Source organism: Calonectris borealis, chromosome 6 (assembly GCF_964195595.1).
Source record: "Calonectris borealis chromosome 6, bCalBor7.hap1.2, whole genome shotgun sequence".
Taxonomy (NCBI): Eukaryota; Metazoa; Chordata; class Aves; order Procellariiformes; family Procellariidae; genus Calonectris; species Calonectris borealis.
In genome coordinates, this window is record NC_134317.1 from 23,222,031 (window position 1) to 23,234,558 (window position 12,528).

Genomic DNA, 12,528 nt, shown 5'->3' on the forward strand with positions numbered 1-12,528 from the left:
CTAATTTTATTCTATGAGCCAATTCTACTGCACAGTTAAAGAATTCTAGAAGGACCCGTTGAAATACTTACAAGTTGTTTCTGTGAGGCCTATTCAGTGAAATGATGTTTTGGTTACTTCATTACGACAGATGTTTTAAGTTTCATGGAATCCTCCCCTTTCACCTCCAACGTTACTTAAATTAATTATTCTATTATTGGCCTTTTGTTTGTAATTAAAGAGAGTTTGCTTTAAATAGCTAAACGTAGCTCAGTGATATGGTTAGCTGGTTTGCCCTTCCTTGAAATGCAAAAACATGCAATGAAAACCTTGAAATTTCAACTGTCATTGTTTATTACTGTTTTGGCTACATTCTCTACAATTTCAGCAGCATCTTAAAGAGACAGTTAATGTTTCCTTATATACAATGAAAACAAAATGGCTTGCAACATCAGAAACAAGAGCAACAGTTTAACTGTACAATACTAAATGAAAACCTGTGGTAATACAGCCTCCTTTTTCTGCAACATGGACAAAATTACATATAGGTACTCAGCATCAAGAATGGAATAGTAAAAAGAATAGCGAATGGGAGAGAGATACACTGTTCTGAAAAAAAAGTTTCTACCATACAAGGCAGTTAGAAAATGTTTCACATTTTAAAATATCTGTACAAGCCACAAGAAACATTTCCTTGTTGATAGGAACTTCCAGAAATAGAGAATAACCATGAGCAACTTCTACATCTAGTATCAATGCGCTCTGCAGGTTGAGAACGCAATAAACTGACTTAAAGAACTGTACTGTATATTGCCAACACAGACCTGTTTTACATGCCTTGATTGTTAATGAATTACCTACTCTTAATCTCTCTATAACATACAGTTGACTTGCACCTTAAGGAGGTCATTTGATTCTTTTGCAAAAGTAAAAGCAACGTCATTTAGCAGCAATTAAAAGCGCCTTGAGGGAGACTTAAAAAAAATACAATATCCAATTAGAAAAAGCCATACTTTAAACATTTGTACAGGAATAAGTTGCTGAAATTTAACTGAAAATGTGACATCTGTACAACAATTTACAATAGAGCTAGAAGGGAATTTATCATTATTCCTGCATAGAACATTATACATGACCTGTTTGCATTTGGTTTCATACTGTTGCTTGCTTTTACCAGAAGCCTGGAAAGTTTCACAAGTTTCAATACCACAGCAAGTATAGTATTTTTAGAAAATTGAGCAGATTTCAAAATTAGCAATCTATTTGAGAAGTAAGTACCAGGAATTCCATATCACCCTTCCAATCTAAATTCAGTGAAACACCACCACATTTTTGGAGGTACAAGCCTGAGTTGCCAACTAGAATACTACGATTTTATCTGAGGAATCTGATACAGAACATATCTTTGACCGTCTCACACTCCTTCCTTTGGTTTCAAAAGATCAATGTCTTGGAAAGATGGCAGTTTACTTAGTTTATAACCAGGCACGGAATTTTTCCTGTGTTTTCAAATTTGCTCACTACCCTTTTTTATTTAAATAATGAAAAACTACCCTTCATGTTAGAACTTTCCAGTATCAACCAAATGTACTTTAAGTATTAAAAAGATTATTTACAATGTTCCCCAGAAAAAACTAAAAACCTTTTCTTCAGTCTTAAACACAGTATACCTGTTAGTGTGTAACAGGCAGTGTCATCCTTCAATGTTCAAAGGTATTTCTCAGAAGGGTACATTTATTCACAGTCCATGATCCATTCCAATCATACAAATGACACTATGTAGGAGGACTTCAGTCTGAAAACAGAGTTATCAAACTTGTCCTGTGTAAAAAACACTCAAATGCTTTCAAGCTCAAGTCTGCATCTGGAAACTACACAAAGGTATCATGCCATTCCTCGGTTGGAGAAATTTCAGTACGAAATAATGCTTGAAGTAGGTGGTGTAGGGGATGCTGCTAGCCCAGTCATATGCAAGTTTCCTGAAGAATTTGATCTCCTCATATGAGGGAGAAGATAAGGATCATTAGCCAGCTGGTGGACATCAAATCTATCCTCTTTTCGGTATGCTAAACAGCGTCTGATAAAGGCCTAGAAGAGAAATGTAAAAAGTTACAATACCACTCAAAATAATTACATCTGCTTACAAGCAAATATGCATGTCCTCCTGGATAAACTAGTTTCTAAACAAATGCTTGTTCTTATGTAATTCAATTCAAATGACAGTGTAACATTTTACTACTGAGTCCAATGAAAAAATGTAATGACACAGCAGAAAAAAAAAAAATCAACAAATTAATTGTCTTAAAAGAATCACACTTCAAATATGTATTTCCATGTTTAGGAACTATATTTACAAGTAAAATGTTAGCATCTCAGACAATTAGAATTCTGCAAGTGTTATCCCTGAACAACTTAGTAAAATCAGAAGCAAATGTCAGAGGATTGAAAAAGTAGAAAGGAGCTTCACGGAGCTTCTAAAACCACTCAGCTGTGTGGTAGACGAAGAGTAGACAGAAGATGCAGGGACAGAATTTCAATGCTTTAGTTGACCTTTGAAAGCAGGCATTACCACGTGTGCCATGACAGAATAGAGCAAAACGTGAAATTTTACAATGGTGGTCGCCATGTTCAATCCGCATTAAATAACGAATAGACTATTTAAGAAACCACTACCTAGCTGAAACTCCTTTCCCAGAAAAAACTCAATCCCATGCGCTTAAAAATATCTAATAAATTCAAAAATTCTGTAGCTAGCTTCAGGACTGTTCTTGAGACACGATGTTATCCTATGTTTAGGTCTGTACGATGTATGCCAATCATTTTGTGCTGAAAGTTTCTGTAAAGTCTTATGTCTAGCATACACGGAACATTTGGTCTCCTGAGAGCTTGGACTTCAACATTTAATGATAGAAAATCCTTATTATTGCTACAGAACTGATTAGCACATCATTACTTAATTTAGAACTTAATTTAAAAGAATTACATATCTTTTCTTTGATAAATCTGTTCAGCTGTTTGTTCTTTGCTCCAATTAAAAACTGGAGATTAAAGGAAAAAGTCTGTGATACAAGTTCCAAAGAATCCTGCTAGAATTTACTTCTGTCGTTTATATATCCAGCATGAACAAGGTACAAAATAAAAATCATGCACATCTGTTAATATATATTCACATGGTCTTGGACGTTATGGATTTTAATCAAATTCTTCACAATAAATCCTTCATAACAGATGAATTGTTAGGAGTTGTTTGCAAGATCCTCAGAGTAACAGTTTGTGTCCAAAGTGTTTATAAAATACTTCATGCTTCCGTGGCACTGTAGACACGATTGCGATGCAAAGGAGAACATTGCACAAAATAGGAAAAAGTGAGGAGGATCAAAGGACAGTCGCAGTCTGAAAACTAACTAACAGTGTCATTTCAGGTTCCATATTTATTTCATCTCCATGTTTTCCAAATGAGAATTTCAGTTTACAAGCTGTTCTGTTCCAACTGCCAGGCCTATAAATCTGAAAGACAATTTGGATTCTACAGAGTCATCATAAATGGTCTGAATTTACAAGTTAGTCTGAAATTGTTTTATAGCATTTCCACCAGAGAATAATTTCTCCCTCTCTCTTACAGCTATCGTGACAATATTAATAACAGTGGAGAACACTGAAAGTTTATTTTAGTCTTTCAAACAAACAAACAGAACATGGAATACACAGAGAATGTAAAATAAGTTGCCAATTCTCCATGCTGAACTGTCTACTCTTTCTCTACATCTCCCATATAAAAACTACTAATTACAAAAAACAGCAAAGTTAAAAGACAGGGATATAAACTGTTAACATGTAATGTTATCAGTTATATAATGTGTATTTGTCAACTGCATTCAAGGGACACAATTTTTCCAAATGGGGGTGAAAAAACAAAAACAGCAAACAAAAAACTCAACCAAACAAAAAACCCAGGACAAACTACAATTCTTCCAGCAAATTTTCATAACCTTAACTGCAACTCGCTCAACTAACACTACTTTTAGAAAATATAACCAACAGAAATATACCACAAATTGTAACAGCAGGTTTATGTACTCAAAAGACTTATTTTCTTGGGAAGTTACAGCCTCTAGAAATAGGTTTCCTTTCCTTTTAATCTTTAGAAGCTAAATCTTAACCATTCCTAAATTTTTTGCAGCTTGTGTCCCAAATCTAGGTATGTTTAATTAGTTGCTGAAACCTGAAGAGGCATTCTACTATCCTGGCATTTTTTTCAACGAGCACAGCTCTACTTCATCTGGCCATTAATATATCTTTCAAAAATCGGGACAGTTTTATAAACAAGTAACACATATATAATATTTTCTTTCATATTCACAGAATTGGATTAGTGTTAAGGATGCTCAGAGCAGCAATCATTTGGGAAACCACCTTAATCTGTTTCTGAATAGCTAGTCTGTGGAGATGAGTTTGATACTACAGGTGTTTAAAAACAAAATTTTTAAATACAGGAAACATTGCCATCCACACGTTTGCTGCAGATCAACTATTTTGGCAGTCTTATTTCCTGAATCAGCATCAACGTATCTTACAGATTCTTAATCTTAAGAATTTATGTTTCTAAACTCAGCTTTGAGTTCATACACACATACTATGTGACCTTTCAAGGGGAAGAGTGTTAGCAGGCATATCCTCCAGGTATTTGGTAGTCAAATAGTTCTTCAAGCCAATAAGGCTGCAGAGAAAAACATTTGCTATTTTCAGAAAGAGCTTGTTAGTTAGCAGAAGTATTTCACAAGAACTTCTAGTGAGACAGCTTGAGTGAGACACATAAGGTCCTCTGGGAAAAAGCAAAGCAGACAATTTTTGAGGCGGTCTACTTTAAAACCACTTGCAAATTTCTGGAATATATATATAGTCTCGCTTTGAAGTACATAATGTTGAGAAGTCCCAGAATAAGTTTGCTTAAATAAAAACATCAAAATACTAGTTCTCCATTATGTTTTCCTACACGTTTAGTTACTACATCCCACAGCATTTTTAAGTTAACAGCAATTTTACAGCTGAATCCTTTATGATGAATGTTTTAACTGTTACTCAAGAGATCATATGAAAGTTACCTTGGCTTCATTGCTTACAACAGGTTTGACAGGGAATTGAACTTCTGTGGCTTTTAATATTGTATTTTCTTGTAAGATATCTTGCTGTGATTGATTGTGGCCAAATGGCTGAAAAATAAGCACATGATTTTCTTCATGAGAGTTATCCAACTACTTTGATTTCATAAATATTTATGCTATAGTAAGTTGTTGCAGTGTTAATACAAACTGCTAACCATTCTGTAAATAAAGACGTTTCAGTCAAGATTTTCTACATTTCTTGCAATATCAACACACACCATCAAAAAGTAACACAAGTAACTTTCCACGTAGATTCATGTCTTTATGACTATAATTCAGTCCACTGGAAACAGGCATTTACACTAAAACTTTAAGATTTTCGAACAACATTTTCCTTACCTTTCTACCATAAAGGCATTGGAAAAAGATTACTCCAACTGACCATACGTCAACCTTATTAGAAATCTTTGGTGGCTCTTTGCCAACTACAAAACACTCTGGAGGCAAGTACCTGGAAAACAAAACATGCATCTCAGTGTCTGCAAGTAGATGTATGGCATCACTACAACTTGTTCAAGTATCAAATTATACAAACACTTCACGTACACATCTCTGATCTTTTGACAACTGTACAGTTGCCTTCTGATCTCATTCCGACATCTTGCACACCCATCAAAACTGACATTACCATTTTTTGTATAGTCAGTCAGTCAAATAGGTCTATTTCATACAAGCACAAATACTAACATTCTTTACCAAAATCACTAATTATCACTTTTTTTTTTAATTGGGATCCTAGGTTAAATATGAACTTTCTCCATCTTTCAGAGCAAGAAAAGATGAAAGCCATACAGGGCATTTTACAGCAAGGCCTGTAAAGATAATATAGATATGGCTTAAAGACCCCTTACCTAAGTTTTTAGTAAGAATGACGACATTAACCAGAGGGGTATATGGTAGACAAAGGTGATTGCTATTTCCATTCCTATAATCTGCAGGAAGCCATACTTAATGAGCTAAAAGTTGAAGAAGTTCCTGTGCCATTCCTGAATTACAAAAGAACTGGTAAAATGGAACCTCCTTTAAAAAACAAAAAAACCCTCCCAAACGCATCAATATGGGGGCAGTTAAGTATTATTGACTGTAATATCTAAAATTGAAAAAGGCATAAAAACTATTAGAGCAACTACAGACCAGACATTCTTTCATTAACAGCATATAAGGCTTTACAAGAAATTTTGAAGAAATATTTGTGGAAATGGAAATAAGCAGAAAAATGAGATAAGAATGCAACACAAATATGAATTTCACACAGTATCACAAAATCTCCTCTGGAATACTCATGTACAATTCTGATTACAACAATCAAGAAAAATGAGCTTCAAGTGATGCAAGTGCAAAGAAAGCTACTAAAATGATATGAAGAATGGAGAGCCTTCAATTCAGGGAAAAAAAATTGAAGGCTATAAAAACACCAAGGAGCAAGGACTAGGAAGGGAAACAACCTACTTCAGGGAGGACAGTGTTGGCACAGGAACAAACAAGTATAAACTGGCCACAAATAAACACAGTCTGTAAATTAGAAGATTAGGTTTCTAATGATCAGAGAACTGAGGTTACAGAACACACTTCAAATCAGATTACTGGGGACAAAACACTAACTAAATTTAATACAAACGTCTGTAAGTTTACAAAAGAGATAATGTGACCTAACTGCCTGGAAAGGCAGGTAACCGCACCTAGTGACTGAGGAAACCCCTTCCAGGACTACGCTGCTGACAGTTTGTGCAATCTGCTCTAAACAGACTCATCCCCCACCTCAAACTCACTCAAAATGTTTCTCTCCTTAATGAAGATTTTGGGCTCAGAGAAAGTGTGAATTAGAAATGCAGGGATTCATCATGAACCTGTAATGTCACAGACCTTTTTTGATGTCTTAGTTTACAGCACCACTAGTGCCTGGGGCATTTTAGATGAAATCCAAAGGCCAAAATTTTTTTACATACATTCTTACAATAAAATATTTAAATTGGTGTTTAAATAGGTAAAGCATTAAAAAGAGTACCAAAAGCCTAACACTTTAAAATACTTAAACTTGAATAACCGTCTTTTCACAGTATGTGCACTTTAGCATTTGTGGAAGAGTATGTGTGTTTTCTTTTCTTAAAAAATCTGAAGGAAAAGGCAAAAACTCTATTACGTGCAATTTCCGAATATGGGAAAAGTTGCAAAGCAAATGGGAATAACACTGGCTTCTCTGTTTAGAATTAGGTTTCAGCTCCTGACTCTGATCTTGCTACAGGCAGAATGAGGAGAGAAAGAGCAAATGAATTCACAAGTAATAACCTGGCCAATACAGGCTTTCTATTCCACCCACTCTGATACAGCTACCAGGCTGAAAGAGCTACTGTGCCACAAAGAAGCTGCATCTTTAGAGAGCAAATTCTAGAAACAGCTTTTCTGTAAGCAATGAAATGCTTATTGTCATTCCTGTTCTGCAGGCAGCTCTAAAACTTCAGGTTTTTGGGCAAGCATGCAAGTGCACACAAAAAACAAATCACAGCTGCTGAGCTGTCATTAACCTTTAGGATGGAAGAGTAAATACTCTTTTGTCCTAAGGACATTACCTGCTGGTAATCCCTGCTCTAAGATTTCCAAGGACTAAGCACCCACACTTAATCATCATAGCCCTGTCAAACATCTTCAACCACCTGCAGCCAAAGATTAAACACCTGCTTCTTCAGGGGAACCATGTTTGTAAATCATAGTGATCATCTCCACATTTTAAAATATTTTTTATATATATATATATATATATATATATATATATATATAAAATAAACAACACACACTCACACTCTCTTATCTTACTTGTTATGTTACCATTCTAAAATTTGGAAATATCAACATTCACAGTACTGCACAAAAATCTTTGTCATCCATGTTAATATTTTTAATTCTATCTCTCTCTCCAAATTAGCGTTGTAAGAAAGCATTTATGAAATCTGAACAATGTCCCAGAGTCTAAACAGCAAAATCAAACCAGGCATTACCAGTAAGTTCCTGCTCCCTGTGAAGTTAAATCCATTCCATCCACACCGTAGCTATCATCATCCATTATTTTGGACAGGCCAAAATCAGTAATTTTTATTTCTCCACATGCTGTTCCATCTACAAGAAGGATATTACCTATCCCGGGAGGGGAAAAAAAAAATTACCTCAAAAAAAGCTAACAGAATGCTTTATTTTCAAAACCAGGTTCAATTTTCAGGAACATCTAACTTCGTGAGGGGTAAATGACAACTTTACATCATCTTTATATCCTCAAGTCTAGAGTAACTTGACTATGACACATTTCAGTGCAGCCTCAAGAACTCTCTAGGTTATCATCATCATCTGAAATGGCTCCCTCAGCTGGGAGCTGGCTGGACAGCTAGGAAACGCCAAAATGTAGTGAGGAAACACCAAAACGTAGCAGTATACCAGTTACAATGAAGTTTCATATTTTTCTGCCCAGAACAAATCCTACACTGCAGGTTTCAGGGCTTGCATATGCCACAAAATTATGCCAAGAAATTGCTGCAATACTACTAATCTTACTCCATGTGTTAAAGTTGTACAATAATTTCTTGATATAAAAGTTATTTGATGAAGTTCCTCTAAGAACAAAAACTAATGAGACTAAGAATACATTCTGTACAATTCCGTAATATGAGAGAAATCTGTATGAACAATTTATTACACAGCAGCAAGCAAACAGGCTGGCACTAAGAGTTACATTACAAACCCCACGTTTGGAAGCGTAGCAGATTAAAGTACATGAAAAATACAAGCTTCATCTATGTAAGGTGGTAAAACAAAGGCCATGGAATCAAGACAGAATACGTTGTTTATGACAATGCTTATTACTTGTGATGAAAACTTCTGTAAAGTCCTGTTTTGAAGTGCTTATGCTGGGATGCTGAAAGTGATTGATTACCTACTTCAATCCTTTACAGGCCAAGAAATACATAAGGGAAAAATTATTTACACATCAGCATTCCACAATGATCAGACAGGATCGAACCAACTAATGATCTTATCCATTTATATTGCTAAATACCAATGTATTTATCTATGTGCTATATGATTTTTTCTACAAATTCAAATCAAAATAATACAAAGTAGAAAAGTTATGACAAACATTTTTCCAAAGAAAAGACAGGTAATTTTGTCAATAAAACTATAAAGAAAAGCACACACTTTTTTCAGTTGTTTACAATAAGCCTGACATTCAGAAGATAATTTTGGTATTTTCAGGCATGAATTACAAACAAAATAAAGGATTAAAAAAAACCCTGACATTTTGAATCGTAACGTTCCTCATTTACCTGGTTTAAGATCATAGTGTATAATAGGGGGCTTGATCTCATTGAGATACCGTAGTGCATTTACTATTTGCATTACAATGGACCTAGCTTCCTTCTCTGACATCAATTTATGTTGCTTGAGATAGAAATCCAAGTCATTGCCTTCACAGTATTCTAACACCGTGCAAAACCTAGGGTAGAATTCAGGGAGACAAAATTAAATAACATATCAAATTGCACAATCAGAAACAGAGCTATGTCAACCTAGTTTGATACTGGCAAGTTTAGGAATGGCTGCCTGAATATTAAACTAGATGAATGAAATTGTTAATAGAACACATGGCATAACTATTAGCTTATCAAAACTGACATCAATGAGAACATTCATACTCGCCAAAAGAGAAAATGGATCCACACTGATGAGAGGTTAAGTTAAAAAAACCCCTTATTTATGTAGGCACATTTCTCAATAGAAAAATATATTCACTATTCCTTAAGATGTGACACAATTTCATGCAAAGAGGTGCAGCCCCGTGACCATGGGCTACACTAAGGCTAATAACGCTCCTGACGCCATTTAGTCTTGGAAACTTGTCTAAGCTACAGCAGCCTATCGGAGCTGCCCTGCAGCAGCCCCTGCTCTGCCCAAAAACATGACAGCACTGCATGTCCCTTTCACCCTCAGGACATTCTGTAGGGCTTGGTAGTCAGGTGTTGCAAAACACTGTTTTCACCACATAGAAATCTGTTTTCATCTGTTTCACTGTTTTCATCATATAGAAGGCCTGCAATATTTAGCTGAGACAAAATTCTGCAACTAGTGTGTTTTATTTTTTTTAAAGTCCCTTTAAGGAAACCCTAAACGCTTTGGCTGAAAGCAAGAACATATTATGTTTGTTCAAATACTCTTCATTTCTGTTTATCTAATATACAGCACTAAAATCCTTGCCAAGTTCTAGAAAATGTATCATTTTATGTACTTACGTATCTGTATCCAGGGAGAAGTAGTCATATAGTTTAACTATCCGGGGGTGATCCAGTTCTTTGTGTATTCTATACTCTCTGCAGGCATGTCTAAAAGAAGACGGATACATTAACCTTCTACAATCAATAAAGTGCTATTCAATTTAACATATGAAGCGTAAGTCATTAATATTTACTTGTGGTAGTTTTCTTTCTTTTCATCCCTCCAGCTTTTGTTAAGCTGGTGAATCTTCACAGCAGCATATCTTTGTTCATAAAGATCAAAAGCCTAAAAAAGAAACCCACAAATACGGGAAAGTTATAACCAAAGATGATAAAAATAACACCCAATAAAGAGAGGAAAAAAATTGGCAAGTAATTCAGAAGTCTGTTGACAAGTCTATTGTAATGCTACTTCCCTTCACGGGTTAATCGAAGTTTGCTCAACCAGTGTTTAGAGTATACCACATTACAATCCTTCTGCTTATTTAGATGCCCTCCCTTCCCCCGAAAATTAAATGTACAAATGTACATGGCTCAAACATTAGATTTAGCAGACCCAACACACTCTACCTTGTATACTTCACTGAAGCCACCTCGGCCAAGTAAATGGAGTAACAAATACCGTTCATTCAACGTGGGGTGATCTTTAAATCTCGAAAGAAAAAAAAATTGATTTAATTCTATTTAAGGTATACAAATAGAGTCTAAAATGTAAGCCTCTTAGTATTACTTCTCAAATGGAGCTTTCTTTTTACTAGCAATATATAATATGCTGAACAATATTACACCATGTGTAACTTTACGGCATATCTATATAACATGGCCAATTTCAGTACCTTTTGACTATTTAGTGTACAAACGCTATCACAACACCATTGTCAAACCAGTCAATTCTGGCAAACTTTTTGTTATTTTTCTCTATTTTTGTGAGGATAAGAAAAGCACCCTTAAATTTAAACATGCGATACAAGGGCTCTCTCTTTGTTGTGCCAAATTTTAGAGAAGTCTCAAACTTCAGCTTTCTGGAACAGATGATGAGGATATTCTTCCAATTTCACATGAAACGTGACCAGACCTGTTGTACATACCTGCCTCTTTTTAACCAAATGGATTTTATATAACACTAAGAAGTTAACAAACAGCAATATGGGGAAAACACACCAAAGGACTGAATTATCTGCTCGTACTCTAATTAAAAGCAAGAAGAAAACACTCCTTCCAAACACAAAATGATGCTGCACGACAGAGAAAAGGACCATACTCTCTCCTGAAATGTGCAGAAGACAAAATACATCCTTCCATCCAACCAGGGGAAAGGGAGGTGAATATTCATCACATTTCTAGTGCAATGATGAGACAACTATACTCATGAATGTAGGGCCAGCTGCCAATTATACTCCATAGAAAACTTTAAGGAAGGGTTTAGGGCTAGTCTGCCCATAGGTCATCCCATCCTTTCATGTTCTCTACAGTTTTGGAGGTACGGTCATAGATAGTCAAGTATTCGAGGGAAGATGCATGTTCTTGCTTACTGTGTCCCTTTTAAACATAAAACTTTCCTTTTCCTCACTATGAAAATACATATTTCAATGCTAAAGACATTTTAAAAAAAATCACAAACAGTAAGTAATGCACTCAGTGCAGAAGAAATAAATTTGGAGGTAGCATCATTAGGCGATTAACATCATGTGACCAGCAGCCCAATTCTTTAAAACCACACTCAACAAATTCAGATTTGTATTTTCTTGGTCCTTCTACTACATGTATGCCTCTAGTAGGGTCAATCTTGTGAACCTTACCAACTTCCCTCTCCACTGCTGCTTTCGCTACTCTGTGTGGCTCTCCGAGGCTCAGAACCTGCACCTTGCAGGTAGCCCCAGCATCACGTGGGCTCTAAACCTAGACAGGGAAACGCTAATCCGCACTCTCAACTTGTCCTGTTATCCCAGTGCAGTTGTGAAGAACACATGCAGACATACAAGTTTACCCATCTCTAAACTGGGCAGTATTTCCTACTCTTCATTGTGAAGGCTGGAACCCCGAACAGCTGAGTTTGCTGCCTACTTTATATTTGGAACGCCTGGGGAGAGCATACATGGGTAGAGGGACGTAGGGGGGAACGTCGCTAGAAC

The 12,528-nt window shown here is 35.7% G+C and overlaps 1 protein-coding gene across 6 annotated transcripts in view; it reads right to left on the minus strand.

Moving 5' to 3' along the window:
* Positions 1–309: 309 nt before the first annotated feature.
* TLK1 (tousled like kinase 1) overlaps positions 310–12,528 on the minus strand; it is a 70,516-nt gene continuing 58,297 nt past the window's right edge. For 3 of the 6 annotated variants that reach the window (XM_075153193.1, XM_075153197.1, XM_075153198.1), the window contains 9 exons: positions 10,967–11,048; positions 10,591–10,682; positions 10,415–10,528; positions 9,452–9,621; positions 8,135–8,270; positions 7,709–7,792; positions 5,481–5,592; positions 5,082–5,189; positions 310–2,067 (listed from right to left, as the gene is read on the minus strand). In XM_075153193.1, the coding sequence (XP_075009294.1) occupies positions 1,891–2,067; positions 5,082–5,189; positions 5,481–5,592; positions 7,709–7,792; positions 8,135–8,270; positions 9,452–9,621; positions 10,415–10,528; positions 10,591–10,682; positions 10,967–11,048 (1,075 nt within the window). In that variant the 3' untranslated portion in view covers positions 310–1,890. The remainder of the gene's footprint in view (positions 2,068–5,081; positions 5,190–5,480; positions 5,593–7,708; positions 7,793–8,134; positions 8,271–9,451; positions 9,622–10,414; positions 10,529–10,590; positions 10,683–10,966; positions 11,049–12,528) is intronic. The other 3 variants (XM_075153194.1, XM_075153196.1, XM_075153195.1) reach the window with 3 other exon arrangements.